The 20,852-nt window shown below is 57.0% G+C and overlaps 2 protein-coding genes across 5 annotated transcripts; both read right to left on the bottom strand.

Moving 5' to 3' along the window:
- Nucleotides 1-585: 585 nt before the first annotated feature.
- FLOT2 (flotillin 2) lies at nucleotides 586-16,258 on the bottom strand. 4 transcript variants are annotated; one of them, XM_029212113.1, is made up of 12 exons: nucleotides 13,112-15,790; nucleotides 10,658-10,739; nucleotides 7,519-7,609; nucleotides 5,393-5,483; nucleotides 4,333-4,456; nucleotides 3,764-3,882; nucleotides 3,532-3,645; nucleotides 3,311-3,430; nucleotides 3,007-3,221; nucleotides 2,408-2,591; nucleotides 1,950-2,099; nucleotides 587-1,844 (listed from the first exon to the last, which is right to left on the bottom strand). In XM_029212113.1, the coding sequence occupies exons 4-12, from the start codon at nucleotides 5,465-5,467 to the stop codon at nucleotides 1,806-1,808; spliced, it is 1,140 nt and encodes a 379-aa protein (XP_029067946.1). In that variant the 5' UTR covers nucleotides 5,468-5,483; nucleotides 7,519-7,609; nucleotides 10,658-10,739; nucleotides 13,112-15,790; the 3' UTR covers nucleotides 587-1,805. The 4 variants fall into 4 exon arrangements, with proteins under 4 accessions (XP_029067942.1, XP_029067946.1, XP_029067943.1 ...); XM_029212109.1 differs by lacking the exons at nucleotides 7,519-7,609; nucleotides 13,112-15,790 and adding an exon at nucleotides 16,050-16,258 and having other exon boundaries at nucleotides 586-1,844; XM_029212110.1 differs by lacking the exons at nucleotides 5,393-5,483; nucleotides 13,112-15,790 and adding an exon at nucleotides 16,050-16,209.
- Nucleotides 16,259-16,776: 518 nt separating this feature from the next.
- DHRS13 (dehydrogenase/reductase 13) lies at nucleotides 16,777-20,852 on the bottom strand. Its single transcript, XM_029212114.1, has 5 exons — nucleotides 20,665-20,852; nucleotides 20,453-20,571; nucleotides 19,332-19,455; nucleotides 18,840-19,151; nucleotides 16,777-17,409 (listed from the first exon to the last, which is right to left on the bottom strand). The coding sequence occupies exons 1-5, from the start codon at nucleotides 20,789-20,791 to the stop codon at nucleotides 16,967-16,969; spliced, it is 1,125 nt and encodes a 374-aa protein (XP_029067947.1). The 5' UTR covers nucleotides 20,792-20,852; the 3' UTR covers nucleotides 16,777-16,966.

Genomic DNA, 20,852 nt, shown 5'->3' with positions numbered 1-20,852 from the left:
ACACACCATTATCTAACATACTGTGTATTTAGTTTCTCTTATTTTGTTCCCCCCACCTGAATGTAAGCTCTAAAAGCTAGGGATTGGTTTTATTCACTGCAGTCTCCCCTGCATCTAGGACAATTCCTGGCACATAGGAAGGATTAAATTTGTAAAATGAATACAAATACTGAAGCCCAGAAAGATGAAGCTACCTGCCCAGGATTACATAGGTGATGAACAACCGAACTAAAATTTAAACCCAAGCAGTCTGACTCCAGCGCTCACGCTCTTGAGAAATGAGTCACCATTACCGAGTGGGGCTCAGGATGGGCAGGGGTGCAGTGAACCTGGCAGCCCCTTCCGTCTTCTGTCTGCAGTGGAGCCAGGTCTCCCTGGCCTCAGGTCTGGCTTCAGCACCTGGGCGATGGCGGCCCTGCTCTAGGATGCTAAGGGGTCATGGCCTGGGTGCTGGTGCCCCCCAGTGGCTAGGGTGGGGAAGAACAGGCAAAGTGCAGCTTTCAGGCTGAAGGGGTGTAGGGGTGGGGGACCTGGTTGGTTCTTGCTTCCCAGTCTCTCCCCTTACAAAAGACACAATACAGGGTGTGGGCATAACCAGATCTTTATTTTACCAGAAGGGACGGGCAGCGGGGCAGTGCAGCATCCAAGCCCCAGACCACACATGCAGCATCCACATGCAGGAACGGCTACACAGGCTGGGGCAGGGCAAGGGGTGGGGGACTGGGACCACAGGATGCTTGGGTCCTGGGCTCTTCTGCCTCCACTGGAGCAAGGACACAGAGGACTGGGCTGCTTCCCCATGGCTGGAACCTAATCACTCTGGCCAGGAAGAAAGCTGGCACAAGGGGTGTGGAGTCTGGCCAGTCTACAGCACTGGATTCTGTATAGGGTGCCATAGCTTTGCCCACTGGAAGGGCCCAGCCCAACACCCAGGACAGTACAGCCCTAGTAGGAAGAGGGTCTCTACACTTTCTAGTCTCCAGAAGGGCTAGATCCTGATCCCAGAAGGGCTTAGCAGAGTTGGGACCAAGCCCCACTCCGCCTAGTAGGGACATGTCCATGAAGGGGACTTCCCTGAGCACAAGCAGGGGCCTCCTAAGGCAGTAGTAAACTGAGGGAGCTGCTCTACACAGGAGGCCTTCCCTCCGTGCCCCTGGGCGGGGGAGAAAGAGGTAAGGTATGAGAGCAGGCCTGGGGCTGGGCACGGGGTTAGTGAATGGTGCTGGCCCTGGGCCTGCAGCCACAGATGACCCGGACCGAGAAGGGCCAGAGTGTGCGAGGCTGGGGGCTTCCTGGGGGCAGGGACCAGGCCAGGAGAGGGCAGGGTGGCCGTCCTACCCAGAATCCCAGCACCCATGCTGAAGCTCTGGCTGGGGCCACAGGGGGGATGGACAGATGCACAGAAAACTTCAAGGCACCAGGATTCTGAGGAGCAGCAGGGCCACCCCCCAACAGACCGACAATGATTATACTCAACATCTTCAGCGTAAACTACATGATGTGTAGAGGATGGGGGGGGGCAAAAGACGAACAGACAAAGGAAGAACCGTACGGGGAGACAAGGGCGGAAGAGACAAACCAGACAAATGTGGCAGTGAAAATGAGGGTGTGGGGTAGAGGAGAAGAGGACGGAGACAGACAGAGACAGGGGAGAAGGGAAGACAGCCAGAGGCCTGAACACGCAGCACTCCTGGTCCCTAAAAAATAAGGCACCAGAGTCAGTAACGTTCCCGTTGTCCCTGTGGTACTAAAACGGGTGCTGAAGAGGGGGCGGTGGCTGCTGAACGGTGTGAGCCTTCGGGACCTCACACCTGTGCACCGGTGGCCTTCTTGATCAGTGGTATCTGCAAAGATGGGAGATGCCATGAGGCCTTGGTTCCGGGGCCCCCGGCCGACCGCTCCGCCTGGGCCAGTCCTGGGCAACCCACCGCAGATGGCTAGACACCCACCTTAGACAGGTCCACGCCCGTGAGGGCGTGCACAGAGGCAGGCAGCTCGGCCAGCAGTCGGTTCACCTCTGAGGTCACCTTGCTGTTGTCCCCACTGAGGATCACAATCTCATCGACTTTGGTCAGGGGGGCGGAGATTTTGGCAGCAATCTAGGAGGCGGGGGGGGGGGGGGGAGCTGGTTGGTACTCAGACTCCATCCACCTGCCCTGTCCAGCATCTCTCCCTCCCATCTCTACCTCACCCAATCCCAGTGTAGCCTGGGTGGCCTTCCTTTGCAATTCATGGTCAGGTGGCCCAGTGGGTTAGGGATGAGCCTATGCCTGTTGTGGGGTTCTCTCCCCACTGCTGAGTACTCCCCAATTTAACCCTCCCAGCCAGCCTGTCGCTGTGTTACGGACAAAGTCCAGAGAAGTCCAGCACTTGCCCAGCCAGTCCCAGGCTGGGGTGGGAGCCTCACCCGGGGCAGGGCCTCCAGCACCAAGGCCATCTTGGCTGCGTCCCCATATTTCTGGTAGGCCTCAGCCTTGAGTTTCATCCGCTCAGCCTCTGCCTTGCCCATCGCCTCGATGACTGCTGCCTCCGCCTCCCCGATTCTGCGGATCTTCTCAGCCTCTGCCTGTGCCAAGAGGACCTGCTTCACCCTGAGGAAGCCCGGGTGGGCAGGATCAGTGGGAAGTGCCAGGGGCCCCTCCAGCCTTGCCTGGGGGCCAACAAGCCCCGAGCCTCTGCTTTGGCAGGTGTCAGGGGTGGGGGACCCACGAGAGGGGGGTGCCCTGGCCTTCTGGATCTGGCCAAGGAGAGGGCACTGGCTCCCAGATGCAAATGAGAGAGGGGACCAAGCAGAGGTGCCCTCTGTGCCAGGCCCCATACCAGGCCCTTAAACCTCCTACACCTAATTCAGTCTTCCTAACAACAATCCCACGGGGGAGGAGGGTCAGTCACTCCTACTTCACAGTGGGGGAGAAGGGGCCCCCAAGCTCGGTCAGGAGTGGAGGGAGTGCATGGGTGGCAGAGGAGCTGGACTAATCCCCCAGCCCGGGCACCAGTGGCACCTACTTCTCGCCCTCGGCGATCTGCTGTATGCGGTGGGCCTCGGCCTCGGCGGGGCACCGCACTGTGGCTATGAGCTCCTTGTCTGTGCGCAGGATCTCCTGCGCCTCCACTGCAATCTGCTTCTTGCGCTGCACGACCTCAATCTCAATCTCTTCCTGCCGGATCTTCTGCTGCTCACGGGCCCCTTGTAGCTCGTAAGCTAGCTGGGCCTCAGCCGTCTGTGGCGGGAGTGTGGTCAGCATGTCAGAGGCTGGCTGCCAAGTCCTGGGCCCTGAGCCCCAACCCGGGATGCCCTACGGCTTCTCACCTTGATGTTGACCTCCTCACTGAAGGCTGACTTTTGCAGCTCGAAGGCTCGCTTGGAGTCGGCGATCTTGGTGTCTGCCATGAACTTCACGTCCAGCATCTCCTTCTTGCACTCGGCTTCCTGGGAGCAGGAGGGACAGGTGCTTAGGGTCCCCTGAGCAACCGTGGTCCCACCACCCCTGAGCTCCCTGTCCCTGGGGCTGGGAAGGAAAGCCCACATACCCGGATGCCTGCATCCCTCTCAGCCTCGGCCACTCCGATGTCGGCATCTCTCTGTACCACAGCAGTCTGCGTCTTGCCCAGGGAGCTCAGATAGTCCACTTTGTCATACACGTCCTGGGGAGGGAAGGGGGAGTCATCCCTGGGAACAGTCAGAGGCATAAAGGTTCTCCTCTGGCCAAGCTCCCCACTCCCGGATGGACGCAGAGGCCACAGGCTTCCCATCACACTGCACCTTGATGGTGAAGCTGAGGATCTCGATGCCCATGCGGCCGACGTCGGGGGCTGCCACCTCCCGCACCAGCTTGGCAAACTGGTCCCGGTCCTGATAAATCTGCTCCACTGTCAGGGTCCCTGAGGGCAGAAGGATCGTGGGCTGGCTCCCCAGGGGCCCAGCCAGCTGGGAAAGGGAGGAGGCATGCAGGTGGAGGTGTGAGTGTACGCAGGGGTCACGCGGTCAGAGCTGGGTCTTCCTCAGTTTCTTCTTAACAGTGTCTAACACTGAGCCTCCTCCTGCAGGGTCCAGGCAGGATGAGGAAAAGTGTCCCAAGCAGCACCAGGTGCCTGACCAGACTGGCAGCCGCTCACCCCCTACTTCAATGCCCTCCTCTTCACTCAAGTCACCTCATGTTTTGAAAGGAAATACTTGACGGAAAACGTATCAGCTTTTCAGCTAGAAGCCTCTCAGTGGGACTGACAGACAGAACCCTCTGCTCGCCCTGTCCCCTCCCTGGCCATGGCCTGGGGACACTGTGAGGCTCCTTGAAGGCAGCAGAGGGGTCCCTGGGCTGGGCAGGGCCTCACCGAGGATGGAGCGCAGGTGCCCCTCCAGGGTCTGCAGGACGACGTTCTTGATGTCCTGCACACTCTTGCCCAGGAACTGCTCGCAGGCCACGGCCAGGAGCTCCTTCTCGGTCATGATCTTCACCTGCCGGTGGTCACAGAGGCGCCTGAGCCAGGCTGGAGGGAGGCAGACGGAGGCCCCAGACCCAGGAGGATGGTGATGGTACCCCTCCCCTCCTTTTCAGGACCTGGAGGCCTAGGGGCTGGGAGGGGGTGGAGTCTGTCTGAGGCCTCCAGTGGGGAGAAGACAGGAGGAACTCATACTGAGAAACTTCATCTTCACTGGCAGCCCCAGGCCCTGCCATGGCCTCCCTCCTGGGCATTTGGGGCTCCCCACTACCCCTCCAGTCCACTCTCTGCCCCTCAGCCTGCAGGTCTCTGCAAAAAGGAGAATGAGCAATAGGGGCACAGACAGACAGACAGACTAGGAAAGAGAGCCGGGACAGGGCAGGAGACAGGTCCGGGGTCCGCCACCGAGGGTGGGCATCCTCCTGCCTTTCTTTCCCAAGGCACTAAGCCGACAACCCCCTCACCAGAGGCCTAGAACATGGTTGAACCTGCCCTGTGTGGACTTCTGGAGAGCAGGAAGCCCCTTGGCCAGGCACTGAGCTGGGAAGATAACGCAGCCTCCGACTCCAGAGCTCCCCTGCCTCACGTGGCCTCGCCCTCTGGTCCCCACCCTGCAGCCCCCTACCCAGGGAACAGGGAAGGCTTGGATTCTGGGGCTTGGCATTTCTGACACCTGCAAAGAACGGGGTGGGGTTAGTGAGACAGGAGTTCTCAGCACTGGTTCTGTCCTCCGCGGGCCCGCTGGGGAGAGAAGGGGTGTCTGTTAGTCCTGCTGGGCGGCCAAGAGGCCGAGGGTGTTCCAGTGGCGATGACACTCTTGGCAGGGGGGGTGGGGGCAGGGGCGCTGGAGGGAGACTGCCCCTGGCTGCCGTCCTCTCCTCCTCCCCCCCAAACCCCAGCATGGGGACGAGGCAGCTCAACGGACATGCGCGGGGCTGCTGAGTTACTATACCTGGGCGACACCCGTCACAGTTAAAGCTACCCCCTCGGCCGTCTCTACGTCCTCGCAGCGGGGCTGCAACGTCATAATCTCTAGGGAAATCCTGCCAAGAAACGCAAAACAGGGACATGGGTCTGGGGGCCCAGGGCCTGGGGTGCGGGGAAAGAGTGCGACACCTCACTGCTCCGGCTGGGATGGGCCAGGGGTCCTGCTGCGGGGGAGGACCCTCTAAGGGGTCAGAGCTGGGAGCATGTGAGGAGGAGATGGGTGGGAAAGCAGGCGGGGGGTGGGGTGCAGATGGCTCACAGGAAGGAGTGGAGTGTGCTACCCACGTGCACACGTGTCCTCTGCTCAGGTCAGCCTGGCTGGAAGAGTGGGAAAGGGAAGCAGAGGAGAATTGGTTGTGGGTGGTCTGGGCTGGAGGAGTGGGGGTAGGCAGAGTCTACAGATGTAGTTGTGTGTGTGTCCTGGGACAGCACATAAATGCTGGTCCTCTAGGCCGTGCTGTGCGGGCCGTCCAGGGATGCCATCTGAACATGGCCCTCACCTGTTCCCTGGGTCTGCTCACACCCTGGGATGCCCCAGGAGGCTGCTGAGAAAGCTCTGCCTTGTAGCCTGGCAAGCTGGGAGTCTGCCCCCTGCGAGGGAATCCTGGCCTGGTCCCTCCACCTGGCAACAGGCTAGGACTTGAAGCCCACCCTCTAGGGTTGGGGCCAGGTGGGCCAGTGGGGGAAAGGGCTGGGGTCACACTAGAGCTTCCTGGCCAAGGAGCACTAATCCTACAAAGAGCTGTTCTGCCCAGACAACCTGAGTCCTCAAGGGTCCACAGCACCCAGCTGAAAAGGGACCTGGGCATTTGCAGCCGCTTCAAGTAGAACATGGGTTTGGAGGGAGATGAGGCTGCTCTAGAAGCGGGTCGAGAGAGGCCTGGACCCTACTCATTCCACACAAGGTACTCTGAGCTTCTTCTCAGGCCTCTGCCCTGAAGCCTTCCCTCCTGTGGCTACAAGGGGTGGGTGCGATGGGGACAGTCCCCTTCCCCATTAGGGATAACACGATGGGTGAGGAAGGGTGTGGTGGTGCAAGGGTTTTGCCTGAGAAGCCGGAAGACAATTTCATGAGAGGGAAGGGGATGGGTAAGGTGACATGTAGGTCTCTTCCAGCCTGGGGACCTGCCAGCATGCAGGCTCTGAGAAGCCAGGGGTTTTCTGATGTTCATCGCTGCCTCCTCAGTGCCTGGAGCTGACAAGGTGCTCAACAGGGAGCTGGTGAATGAAGCAATGAAGATGGGAACTTGCATGTCATGAAGAAAGCACTTGGAGTTGCTAAACGCCCTTGCTCAAGAAAGGGTTTCATAGCTACGGCTGCGTGGCAGTGAGGAGTGAGACAGCAGGTCACTTGCTTTTCCAAGTGAGATCATGAGATCGTGTTCATGGTACAGATGGGGTTCCTCTAGCACTTCTTCCCTGAAAATCCCAAAGCGCCCTCATATTGTTCTACTCGCCTTTCCAATATTCCTACAAGGCACAGGGAGGGCGTAATTCTCCCCATTTCACGGATGCGGAAGCTGAAGTCCGGTGACAAGAAATCTGCTCAAAGGTCCCTCGACACAAATCAGGGGCAGGAAATTGGGGGGCGTCAAGTGGCGGGGTGAACAGAACTCCCCATGGGACGCATCTCCTGGCCCTGCAGGGAGGACTAGGGCTTGACACTGAGGTGTCAGCCTGGAGCAGGGGCTGGCAAGGGGCTCCGTGGTGCCTGGAGGACTAGGACTTCTGTAGGAGTCGTTAGGCCAGAACCCTCCGCCCAGACAGCCCAGCTCTGTCACTAAAGGGCCTGTGTCTCCTGCCTCAACTTACTCCCAATTTAGGCTTGTCATCCAAGGACCCCCACTGGCAGACTTGGGCAGAGCTTCCAGAAGCCCTCGCCCTTTCCCCGCTAGCAGCCTCAGTGAGCAAGGGCAAGGGAGTTGGGGATCTACAGGGATCCATCCTGCCACCCAGAGCAGCAGAGGTGGGAGCAGAGGGGAGAAAGGCACACTCTCAGAAGTGGAGTCCATCCGGTGCCTGCCTGCCAGGCCCCGCAGGGCAGGAAGAGAGAAGGTTAGACACAGAGGAGGGAAGCAGGTGGGTTATTACCTGTGCAACCCCTGTTACGAATAGCGGGACCCCCTCCGACGTCTCAATATTCTCACAGCGACACAGGATGGTCATAACCTCCAGAGACAGTCTGAGGAGCAGCCAGGGGGTGGGGAGAGGTAGGGACAGGAAGGGGTAGGAGGGGACACAGCAAACACACACAGTGGTTACCAGACAAGCACCCAAAGCCTGACGCCTGGGGGGTGGGGCGGGGTTGCTCTTAGCACCTCAGCTCCCCCCCCACCCCGCTGCCAGCTCAGCCTAGGGCCGTAGGGGGACAGAGACACCCCCTTGCTGGCCTGAGGCCTCTGGGTCTCTTCTCTAGCCCCCATACCCTTCCAGTGAGGAGCTGCTGGGCTGGAGGAAAAGTCTGCCAATGCCCTGAGCCCGTGATCTGAGGTTGGGAGGCCTGTGCATAGGGCACCTGGGTTACCCACCACCTCACTTTCCCAGGAGATTCCTGGCACAATCTGGGAGATGGCCTCAGCTCCACCCTCCGGACACAGGCTAACCTGTGTTTCCAGAATTGGCGGGGGAAGCCACTCTGGGGATTAATGAGCCACAGAAAATACTGAATCCTGCTCGGGGCACAAACCCTCAAGGCTTGTGCTTCATATCACTAAGAAGGCAATTTAGGGCCAGAAGAGCCCCCTCCCTAGATTTTTGGATTTCCTGATCTGGGGGGGAAGGGTGTCTCAAGGAAGGCTGGGGGAGAAAGTGCGCCCCTGCCAGGATATTCACAGGAACAACAAGTGGGAGACAACGGAGTCATTCACTTTGGAATTTCCAGAGTTGGGCACAGCACAGAGTCATGGCAAAGGAAACCAAGTGCTTCAAAGCTACCTGGCCCCCCCTAGCTGGGCCTTCCTAGGGCAGCGTGTGTGAGAGTGTGTGCAGGGTGCTGGTCCAGGCGGAGGCCAGGCTGTGGACAGCATGGAAGGTTCCTTACACCAGAGGAAGGGAGGAGGGAGGCTGAGGTGACGGAGCAGAAGCAGGTGGACTGGGGGGACGGGGAGCAGTAGGCAATGTGGATCCCCCAACTCTACTCTCGCAGTGCCAGCCCTGGGGGCTCCAGCCATGCAGATGTGCAAAGGTTGCCTTCACTTGAGCCCCTAAAAATAGCACCCTTGGGTCTGAGAGGACTCTAGACCCAGCTCAGACAGGAGCCCACCAAGCTCTCTTTTGGGGAAGGAGGAGAGAGGGAGACAGGAAAGAGGGAGGAGGGAGGGAGTAAGGGAGCGAAGGAGGGAGGCTGCAGCTCAGATGCCAGAGGTGGAGGAATCACTCAGGCAAGGGAGAGAGAGCTGCCCACATCAGGGCCTCAGGATAGGACAGGATGTGGCAGCAAAGTGCAGCAGGAGGAACTTCCCTGAGTCTGGAGAAGAATGGCTGACACCAAGGGGGGTGACATGTAGGATGGCTGTGGAAAGTATCTCAAAAGGGAGGCTGGGCTAGAAACCTCTACTCTGACCTGAGAGGCTCCTGCCAGCCTAGGGAAATAAAGGCCCCAGCTTGTGGAGATGTCCCCCAAGCAGGCTAGGGGCTGGGGAAGGGGCTGCCCCAAACAGGGCCCAGGAAGGGGAGCGGCTGCAGGCTCAGACTACCCAGCAAGTGGGACCAGAGGGAGGATGCTGAGCCTGGATGTGGGAGATCAGTTTCCTAGGATGAGGACAAGGGCCCCCCACCCCTCACTTCCAAGCCTGCTGTCAGAGGAGCTTGGCCCTCCTGTCTTGGGGCTCTGCTCCCTGGAGCAAGAAGACGGAGGGGGGACCATGGATGTGGAGAAAGGGCTGCTGGGTGTTGCCCCAGCAGTGGATGCCCGGGCAGGACAGGTCTCTGGGCAAATGGCAAACACTCTCGGCATGGCTGTATGTCGAGGTGTCTTGACAAGATACTCTGTCGTCCCATGGCGGGTGGGGTGGGGTGACAGTGTCTCTGCGGAGGGCACCTCACGGCTTCTGACAGGCCAGCTGGCCCCTCAGGAGTGCTTAGGATCCGCCTGAGAGGAAGCTGTGACCAGTACTGATTACTCTCTGACGCTTTTGGCCTTGGGCCAGAAGAGTCCCCCGGGATCCCTCAACTCAGGCAGGGCCAAGTGCGGGGAGAGATGGAACAGTGGAGGGGGTTAGTGAGAAATCAGTGAAGTTTAAAAGTGGTGACATGCTTCCCATGCCCCTGACACTAGCCAACACCCTCAGACTCCCTGAAGCCCCAAGCACTAGCAGCTCAGTGTGGCCACGGGGCATCTCTCTGCTGACTGGTGGGGCTGGGATCCAGGAAGGGGATTTCACTGGAGTCTCTGCTCCTTCCCCTTCAGATGACCCCCACCGCCGCCAACATGCCCGCACTTTCGCAGCTCTGCTGCCTGTGTTGCCTGGATCCTGGCCTGGAAGAATCTGGGCCCCTCGCCTGATCTCCCATAGTCAGGAAGGGGTGCTGGTGGAGAGGTGGCCAGGCCTCATCTCCTCCTGGGTGGGCAGTGAGGGGGCAGGAGAGGCCCAGGCCAAGTCCAGCCCTGCGGCAGGCTCTGGGAAAGCCAGCAGGTAGAGCCTGACGGTGGGCCCTCTGGGGAGCTGAAACCTCCCTTCCCCGAGTAAGTCTCTCCAGACTGATTTAGGAGGTCCAGAGCCGTCTTGCCCGGCCCCAGAGCCAATTCCTTAGATCCCTACCCCTTGTCTTTAACACGCTACTGTCAGAGCCCCTTCAGATTGTACATCCATTCTCTGCCATTTAGGCCCTGCCTGCATTGTCCCAGGGCCTGCACAGGTGAGGGTTTGTGTAAGGGGTCCCTTCAGCCCTTCCCTTCTTAGACCCACTCCAAACAGGTGTGTAATTAAGGCTTCGTGAATAACTCTGAGCTAGAATCAGGGCATTAGCATTCTGCTTGAATTCTCTGGGACAGAAGTGATGCCCTCAATGGAAAAAAGCACACCCACCAAGGAGGAGGTGCCCACAGACAGACCTCCTGCATCCCTGTGTAACCCATTTCATCTGCTTCTTAGGAGGTCCCACCCCCCAGAGTGGAAGGCAGCAAGTGGCAGATGCTCTAGCTGACCTGTGGGGTGAAGGGGGTAAGGATGGAAACCCTTTTCTCCCTTGCCCACCAGGATGCCCGGTTTGCTGGCCCCCAGGCCCTTACCTCTGAGTGTCGGAGATACACCACCAGGCCCAGGCCCAGCCGCCAAACACATACTGTTTATAGTCAGAACCGCAACAGCCCCCTGGAGAGCAAAGCAAACCACTGCTGGTCAGTCAGTTCTTGGGTCTGTCTACCCTCCATGCCGCCAACAGCGGCGCTGGGCCTTCGCCTGCTCTGACACTTGACAACTCCCACTGCTGGGTGCCAGGAGCTGAGGTTACAAATAAATGGAAGGTAGGCCCTTAAGGGCCTTGGGATCTAGTTTGGTAGACAGGCAATTTGCATAGAAAGGAGGGTAGCCAAATGAGTAGTTCAGAATGTAAGTGCTTTCAGAGAACAGATGAGAGGTCAGTGGGCAGGAGTGAATGGAAAAGCTTCCATCTTTGATTCACCCATCCATTCAGCAAACAAATATTTTTTCATGCTAGGGAAACAGAGATGAAGATAAAATTCCTATCTTAAAAGAGGTGAGACTAGGAGGAGGGACCTTTTCCTGGGATGATGGTCGTACTATGCGATTTGCCTGTTATCACGGTGAGTGCAGTCACAGAGGGAATGCGGGTGGGAGGCTAAGGGAAGACAGACTCTGAGCCAAGGTTGGGGCCTTGCTCGTGTCCAACAGTGAGGCTGGTTCTCTACTCCCAGGGGTTCAGAGTGAATTCGTTCTTCTTGTGGGAGTGGATGGGGAAGGCAAGGCCTCATAACAGAGCCCAACTCATGGTACCAACTGGAAAAGAGAAAGGGAAAAGGCCTAAAAAGGAAGTGATTCCTGGAAAAACTGTGTATCAACTAAATAGCACGTTGAACCTGGCCACGACCTGATTCATGCCATGGATGCATACGGCAGCTCTCTATACAGAAACGAGAAAAATCAATTCTTGAAATTCTTGTCACAAACCCTTCTGCTGATGCCAAAATTACTCAACAAGTTCAAGAAAACTCAGTAAAAGCAAGAGGGGCTGTTCACTTGCAGTGCAGACATGTTCAGAAACAGACGATTCAAAGGAAACGTAATGGGGAAAATGCCAGTGGGTGTCATCATTTCCTCGTTCACAAACGGGTTTTCAGGAAAGCCTTAGGGTGTTTGCCTCCCATGGTCAAAGGTCAGGGCGTAGTTTTGTATATCTGGGTTACAGTGTCTCTCAGGCCCCTTGGGAGGGGACAAGGCAGGGTGGAGGGGCAGAGGGCAGATCACGGAGTGTCTTAGGTATCAGGCCAAGGAGAGGGTGTGTGTGTGTGTGTGTGTGTGTGTGTGTGTGTGTGTGTGTGTGTGTGTGTGTGTATGTCTTAGGTATCAGGCCAAGGAGAGGTGTGTGCGTGTGTGTGTGTGTGTGTGTGTGCGTGTCTGTCTGTCTGTCTGTCTGAGTGATGGGGGAATCATTTAAGCTAAGGAGCAACAGTTATATTTGCATTTTAGAAACACCACTTTGCACTGGGAGGAAGATACCTGGGTCAGGGAGGCTGGGTAGAAGCAGCCTCTTGCAGTGACCCAGGCCAGACCTAGGGGTTCACGTGGGGGGATGACTTCTAGAATAGTCTTGTCCAAGAGAACTTCCTTCGAGAGTAGAAATGCTCCCCAGCTGTGCTGTGCAACAAAGCACCTACTAGGGACATTTGTTACTGAGCACTTGAAATGTGGCTGGTGTAACCAAGGAACTGAATTTTAATTTAATTAACTTAAATTTAAGTGGCCACCTGTGGCTTGTGGCTACCATATCGGACACTGCAGGTCTAGAGCCTGGGTTTGGGTGGGTGGTCAGGCCGACAACCGAGCAGAGACAATAGAGAGAACCACAAACCAGAGACAAGTTTTAAACAGGCGGAGGCAAAGGAACAAGGACCCCGCAAGAGCGTCGGGCCTGCCAAGTCAGAGGGCCGGTGTCTGGCACTGCCCACTGAGCGGCCAGCCCTGTTTCCTGGTCTGCTCTATGCACAGGGTGCAAGCAGCCGAGCCCGAGGCCCAGGGACCAGGAGCAGCCCTGCAGCGTGCACAGGGGCAGGAAGAGGTCTTAGGTCTGTGGAGATACGGGTTCTCGGGCCGCTGCTCAAGGTAAGCCGCTGCAGGCTTCTCTGCCCTGGGGACGGGGTAAGGGAAGCCGCTAAGGACAAGCAGTCAATTTGAAACCCAAACCATCTCGGGATCCAGTGAAACCGGAAGAGGGTCCAAAACCACATCTTGTTCCACTTCTTCTGGCCTGGTCGGGGCTGGGGCACAGCTTCCTTGCTGTGGTAGCCTCCTGCAGTGACCCAGGCCAGACCTAGGGGTTCATGTCGGGGGATAACTTCTAAAGTAGCCATCACTTCCTCGTTCCTCACCCACCCACCCCCACCCCCCCCCCGCCCCGGGACTTCTCAGTCTGCTGTGGGAGGGGTGGTGGTAGTGGCACGGGGCGGGATGGGGGTGGGGGAGCCCAGGGTGGCTGTCCGCCCTTTACCTTTAACTCATTCTCTGACCTTGGGAGCAGCCTCAGGCGGGGCCTCGGCCAAGGGCAACATGGCCAGGTTCCCAGGGGTAGCAACAACAGGAAGCTGGGACTGCCAGGCTGTCCCGCCCCCAGCAGCCTCCTCCCCTGGAAGGCATCTTCCTCCCCCCAGCTTCCTGGTCACACTGAGCACCACTCCCAAAAGAGGACGCTTAGGTGGCCCCTCCTTGACCTCCCTAGTTCTCACTGTCTCCAGACCTGGAAGTTTCTCCTAATGTTAGCTCACTTTTTCTAACTCAATCTGCTTTCCTTTGCTCTGTCCTCAACCAAGCTGAAAAATCAAAAAATATCCCATGATGACCTCTGTCCTACTCTTAGCCCTCCCCAAACACAGGCGCCAGTCCGCCCTCTCAGGAACACTCCTTTCCCTTCCTGCCCCTCTTCCACCCTTTCCTTCCTACTAGTCAAGAAGACCATCTACAACTCTACAAGCGGGATTTTTCTTTTTTTGGCGGTGCTGCGCGACTTGTGGGATTTCAGTTCCCTGACCAGGGATTGAACCTGGGCCATAGCAGTGAAAGCGCCGAATCCTAACCAGTAGACCACCAGGGAACTCCCATACAAGGGGGATTTCTTCAGTCGAAATCCCCCTTAGTAGTCTGGTAATGGCCAAATGTTCATAAATGCATAAAATAAGATACAGAAGAAACAAATTAAAGTTATCAAAATGTTAAAACAACCAAATGTGTGATATAGTAATATGTGCTCTGTGTAATACATTAAATAATAAGATCTCGTGGTAGATATTTTAACAACTGGCTTAATTTCAAAGTAGTGATGAGCATAAATGGTTCTTACAGTACCTGCAACAAAGGCAGAACGACAGGAAAATACCTGCTAATACTATCATGGATTGTTGCTGACGTTAATAATCGTAAGAAACGCTGAATATCAGTTTAGGTTAGTGTGAATAAAAATGTACTATTCCCCTCATCCAAGTACAAAGACCTCTACCTTCTATCCACAAACTCCAGGCTAAGAACTTCTGACCTAATGTAGAGAAGAGAGAAAGGTGTATGGAATTTGGATTCCCCTTTCAAACTCCCAAAAGCGGAAACAGAGCAGAAAAGTTTACATTACAGAATGAAGGAGGGGGGTTACACAAGAAGAAGAACCCCCAGACTTTTCAAGTGGAAAAGATGATCATGAAATCTATCAACATCCTCCTTCTGAAAGTAGGCTGTGTGAGATGCCCCTGGACTTAGATGCAGGCCTAAGTAATGGGGCAGGGGGGCGCCGGGCTGGGAGTCCACGTGCTAGAGAGAGCCACAGCTCAGCTGGATCATCTCAAATCCGAAGGTAATATTATGCCAGGCATTGTCTCTCTCTCTCTCTTCTCTTCCACCCTCCCTTGACTCCAGTCCTCTTAATTCTCAGCATGGCCTCCTCTCCGCACCCCTAAAACAGCTTCGAAGCTAGCACTGCCTTGGCCTCTGGCAACTGGAAGGCACAGAGCAGCCCATCTCAGGGGTTCCTCTTGCCCCTCAGTCTCAAGGATCTCCACAAAGACAGGACTGGACCTTTTGTCTCCTCAGCCCAGAGTCTAGGATTCTAGAGAGAAATCCCACAAGAAAAACCAAGTGCAATGCAGATTTGGGTTTCTTAAAAACCTTCTTTAGGAGTGGTGGCTGGGAGACTGGCCTAGTTCTTATAGAGGAGCAGGTTTGGCCTCAGTGCTCTCTGGGGGTCTCCCTGGTGACCCCAAGGCTATCTTTTCTGGTTTTCAGGGAAGTGAAGGATCTTAGTTCCCCAACCAGGGATCGAACTCGGGCCCCCTGCAGTGGAAGGATGGAGTCATAACCACTGCACCGCCAGGGAATTCCTAGGGAAGTGAAGGATCTTAATTCCTCCACTGGAGTAAGGTGCTAGTTAGGGAGACTGGGGATTTCCCGTCCCAGGGGAGAGATGGATTTTGAGATCCAAACTGAGCCAGAGGCCATGTTCTGGGGTGAAAGTTCCCAATGGATTCATCACACCTCTCAAAGGTGGGCAGCTACAAGCCCTGGCCCAGCCCACCCTCTCCTGTTCATTCTGCAGCCGGCCCTAACAACTCTGCACAGGCGGAGAAGCCACACTGACAGTGGGAAGATATGAGGGATTCCTGCAGCTACAGGCCTCCAAGCTGTCAGGAAACACAGCCTCTCCCCAGCACCCGTGCCAGGGGCTGCACGAATTGGTGGCTTGAAAGGCTTCTGCCACTTCCCAAGATACCCAAACATACAATTTAAATAGCAGCCTTAAGGCAAGATATCTCTCCCCTCCCCAATACTGCAGTCCCCCAGCCCCACCTAAGCTCACAGAAATTCTGGAGCCTGCAGCATTTTGCAACCAGAGCAACACAGAGCCAGGTTTCTGTAGAGGCCGCACCCGCGTCCCTGGGGCGGGCAGTGCCAGTTAACCCCAGCAAACCCAGCCTGCTGGGAATTAACGGGTCTGTGCCCAGAGCCCAAGGATTCACGTCCAGGGTCCCTCCCCAGACGTGCACCTGCGACCCAACCCCCGTCCCGGGCGCTGGCATCCGGCCAGGCTGTTCCCGGAACCCCAAGGCTTCATTCAGTTCGGGATCCCCTAGGCCACAGGGGAGACCCTGTCAGGGGAGGAAGCAGAGAAAGGAGGGAATAAACACGGTTAAACATTCAGGGCGGGGGAGGGCGGGGGAGACCCTGGCCCGTGCCCTAAGGCGCAGAGCACGGCAAATGGGAGTACTGGGGGTCCCTCCTGGAAGGGGTCTCAGGTGCGGCCCGGAACGCCGTAGGCTCAGGCCCCACCCCCGGAGTCCTTCCCCGGCCTGGCCCCTCCCCGTTCGCTCCCCAGCCCGGCCCCCGCCCTCCCAGGCACAGCCCCCGCCCCAAACACCCTCCAGGCCCTGGGTGTCCCAGACCCACCTCCCTCGCTCGCTGCCCGCTCACCTGAAACCACCAGCGCCTCGTTGGGCCCCACCGTGTGGCAATTGCCCATGGCGCCGGCGGGACGGAGGGCCCTCGGGGGCCGCGGAGACCTGGACAGCAGCAGCCGGCCCGCACCCCGCGCCCGCCCGCACCGCCGGCCGCGCCCAGCCTATCCCGCCACCCCCAGCGGCCGCCCGCCCGCGCCCCTCCGCGGCCGCGGCCCCACCGGAAGTGTGGCGGCGGAAGGCGGGGCCGGCGTGTCGAAGGAAGCAGCCAGAACTCAAGCCGCGGCGGTCAGCACGCTTTATGGCACGGGGTCGCCATAGCGGGGCTCAGTCCTCAAAGGCGTCCCTCCACTCCCGCCGGGCGCCTCGATAACAACCGCCCTGCCCTTTCTCACCTCCCAGCACCCACCTTACAGCGGCCGGCCCTGGAGTCAGCCCGCCGGGGCTCCAATTTCAGCCCCTGCTCTTACTAGCTGGGAGACCTTGGGCGAGTCCCTTACCTGGCTGCCTAATCCCGCTTCTGGAAAAAGGGGATAATGCAACTACCTAGCTACACGGTCGAAAAGGGCCCGGCTGAGTAATTCTCAGTGTTGGCAGTGCATCAGATTACAAATTCCCAGGCCCTCATCCACGGCTGATCAGCATTCCTGAGGGTAGGGCCTGGAAAATACGAAATTCAAATTCCTGAGAAGCCGGATCTGGCACACTACGCCCCACCTCTCAATCTGGGGTTACGGTCACTCTTCAGGAAGAAATCATCACCCTTTATTTCCTTCCATCAGGAAACGAGCTGTCCAGGATGTAGCTTGAAGCCCCAGAAGGTAACCATGGAGGTAAAAATTGCAACCCTCTCAATGCCCAGTGCGTGGCCTGGCACACAGCTAAGGTTTTCAAGGCCCACCAGGTGCCCTGGAAAGCTTCCCGGCCTGGGGGTTAGGAGGTTTGGAGTTCAGGTTCAGCTTTAACCAGAATTCGGCGCATGACCTTAGACAAGTCTGGTGAACTCTGAGGGCTGGGGTAGAGTTCAGAAGCCGTGGTCTCCTCAGGGTGGGGGCTGCTCGGAGAATATGGGTCCTCAGGCTGGGGATCTTCATCAGATTCGGCACCCTCGCCAGGCCCAAGCCCGGCTAGCCTTTTGCTGGCCTCCCATAGCCGGTGAGCTGCCCGGTCGTCTCTTGCAGCTGGGGGCACCTCCTCCACATGGCAGTTGGCAAAGTATCTCCCACTGAGGGGCTCAATGCCCTCCTGCAGAGCGCAGTACAGGGGGGTCTGGGCACCCCCTCGTGGTGCCCGCAGCACCAGCCAAGCCACTGGGCGCAAAAGTGGGCGGAGCCATCCAGGAACGTGGCGCAGGAACAGCTCCGAGTTCACTGGCCCTGTGGACAGGAAGAAAGGAAGGAAGGAGCAGGGAGGACAGTGGGTGAGGGCCCAGGGTAAAAGTAGCAAGAACAGCGCTACAAGGGAGTGGGGAACAGAGTCCAGTTCCAGGGAAACCAAGGTAGTATTTACCAGGTAGTATTTAGGGCCCCGACAAGGTGACCTCACTCGTTTCTAACAGCAAGCTCCTCTTCTCCATCCAAACTCCTTATATATCCTCATCTTCCAGATTTTGCTCATGCTGTGTCCCCAGCCTGGGACCATTCTGTCTCTCTCCACCTTTTCTACTAGCTCATCTTTTTTCCTATTCCTTTGTTTAATCAGCAAACACTTATTAACACCTGTAGTAGACCAGACACTGTTTCGGACGTTAGAGGCATGGAGTGTAATAATGGTTATCTATAATTATTATTGTCACTATTATAGTTACTAACGAGCCTTAGGCAATGATTATCTAATATGCAGTATGGTAATACGGGTGGGGCAAATCTTGTTATCCTGGAACCTGTTCCCTAAAGGCAGGGATGGGTCTTAGTCATCAGTAAAATCACTCAGACTGTAAGACAAAATGCTTCCAGTGGACCCGCAGACCCCGGATGACCCAGCCCATCTCTATTCCTCATCTCTTGCCACTCTCTCCGCTCTCACTCTGTTCCAACCATACCAGGCTCCCTTTTCTTTCTCAAGCACACCAGGCACTTCTGCCTCAGGGCCCTTGCACTCGCTATTTACTCTGTTCTTTAACTCTTCTCCTCAGAAAACCTCATGCCTCATTCTCTCATCTCCTTCAGGCCTCTACTCAAATGTTACCTTTTCAGATACATCTTCCTTGACTGCCATAGATAAAAATAGCACTCCCTGACATTTCTTTTTCTTGTGCCAACCCTGTCATTTCTTAGTCCCCTTACCCTGTTTTATCTTGCCCCGTAGCACTTTATCACCACCTGTCACCGTATATATTTATTTATTAGCTGTCTCCCCCTTCTCTAAAGTAGAATGTAAACTCTACAAGGATAAGGTCTTTGTTTTGTTCACTGCTACCTCCCCTGCATTGAGATTAATGCCTGGAACATAGTAGGTACTCAGTAAATGCTCCCTGAATGAATAATTATTAGCTAACATCATCATTATCATCATGTTATAGTCAGTTCAGTCATGTGGATGGCTCCTTGGAGTGAGAACCTAGGCCTTATTCATTGCCATACCCTACCTAGCAGTCAGCATCCAAGTTTGTGGTGTGAGAGGAAAATCCCAGACAAGGAGAGCCTAGCTTCGGGATCAGCAAGGAACAGTTCTCTCCTTGGACCAGACTTCCTTCCTACCCTGAGATTCTGTGGCTCAGTGAGAGGTTGGGGGAGCATGGGATGGGGGCGAGGATGGGAGAGGGGGAATCAAAACAAAGCAGAGCAGCCAGAGAGCCACGTCTCACCTGGGTGGGCTGCATAGCAGGTGATGCCAGTGCCCTCAAGCTGAGTGGCGAGCTCCCTGGCAAACAATACGTTGGCCAGCTTACTGTCGGCATATGCCCGCAGCTCCTGCCGCCAGCCCACCACCGGGCAGTCCAGGCGTGTGAAGTCGAGGCGGCCTCGACGGTGGGCGGCTGAGGACACAACCACCACGCGGCTGGGGGCGCATGTCTTCAGCCGGGGCAGCAGCAGGTGTGTCAGCAGGAAGGGGCCGATGTGGTTCACTCGCAACAGCAGGTTAAAGGGCTCCCGGGTTCGCCCACAGGAACTGATCCCTGGGGCAGGGGCTAGGTGTGAGCAACTGCTCCAGAGGGATTCCTGGAGGCCTCGGTGTCCCCCATGTGAGATGGTGGTAGGGGGCATCCTTCCCACACGTCCCCTGGCAAAGCCTGGCTGGAGGGGTCGGCTGCCCCCTGGCCACCCGCTGCCCCCCTGCAGGGCCTGCTGCCCCTCACCGGCATTGTGGATGAGGATGTCCAGCCGTGGCTCAGAGCTCAGGAAGGCAGTGGCGAAGGCCCTCACGGAGGCCAGACTGGCCAAGTCCAAGGCCATGAAGATGACCTCATTGTTCCCACTCTCCTGTGGAGTGGGAAGGGCTGGGCTGTCATATGCACCCTTCTCTTCTTCCCCCTCCCCAGGCACCAGATTCTGAGAGTTCAACTCCTCCTACTACTAAGATCTGCCCCTAGGCGTTAGAATGTAGTGGGTAAGTGTGTGAACACTGGATGCAAATCTTGACTTTGCCTATTACTAGAGTGAGACCTTGGGCAAGATGCTTAATCTTTCTGAGCCTTCGTTCTCTGTAAAGTGGGAATAATAATAATAGTACCTGTCTCAGAGTTATTGTGAGGATTAAATGAGTTAATATATGTAAAATCTTTAGAACAGTGCCTGGCACGCACTCGTGCATAGGCACTTGCTATGATTAATATTATCATACCCTCTGCCCATTATTGTTTACCCTAAACTCTACAACAGACTTCTCACTGGTGTCCTCCAACCCACTCTTATCCCCTCCAAACCAGACGCCACACGGCCACCAAGGGGTTCATTCCAAAAGGCTATTCTGACAGTCCAGACCCTGTGGAAGACCCTTCACTGGATCTCCACTGCCCATTCTATAAAATCTGATCTCAGTAGGGTCTGTAAGGGCCCTCAGAACCTGGCCCTGGCTCAGAGTGTTCGGCCCCTTCATTTTGCCTCTTTTCCTCATACTCTGTGTTCCAGCCTCATTAAACCTTTTCATCGGTTTCTTAAATCAGACCAATTAATTTGCCTCAGGGCCTTTGCGTATGCTGTTCCCTCTGCTGTTCCCTTTCCGACTCTTTCATTAATGTAACTTCTACCGGTCCTTAAATGTCTTAGAATAGCAATTAATTCCTTCAGGTCTGGTGCCCTTTTGCTGTGTGACCAGAAGACCTGTGCATCCCCTCTTCTGCACTTGGCGAACCGAGCCGCACTCTCCTTTCAGGGGCTGCGTTTCCTCCAAACCCGCCCCGAGCTGCTCTGCTCACTCCTGTGTCCCAGGTGTGACTGTCCTCTGTTCACGGTCCCGCCTGGCCCCGCCCGCCCTCACCTGACGGAGGTCGAAGGCGGCCGCCTCCCCGCGCTCCCGGCTCCGGCAGGCTAGAACCACGCGCGCTCCCCGGCGCGCCAGCTCCAGCGCCGTCATCTTTCCGATGCCGCTGTTGGCGCCTGCGGAGGGCGGGCGGGAACCGAGCTGAGCCCGCGGGCCACCGCCCCCTCCGTCCCGGCTTCCCCGCCCCCTGCCCGCCAGCCGGCACTCACCCGTGACCACGGCCGTGCGGCCCCGCAGGCTGGCGATGCCGCGGCACGGCGGCCCCTTCACCAGGTTGTAATAGACTAGCACGTAGGCGCCCAGCAGCAACCCCACGCTCAGCAGCAGCGCCTCCATGCCGGCCGCGCCTCCGGGCTCCCGCTCAGGCCTCGAGCCTCCCTGGATCGCCTCCTGGAGG

Source organism: Monodon monoceros, unplaced genomic scaffold (assembly GCF_005190385.1).
Source record: "Monodon monoceros isolate NGI ecotype Baffin Bay Population unplaced genomic scaffold, NGI_Narwhal_1 Super_Scaffold_9, whole genome shotgun sequence".
Lineage (NCBI taxonomy): Eukaryota > Metazoa > Chordata > Mammalia > Artiodactyla > Monodontidae > Monodon > Monodon monoceros.
The sequence above is the reverse complement of the archived record's forward strand: the minus strand, read 5'-3'. Positions and strand labels throughout refer to the sequence as shown.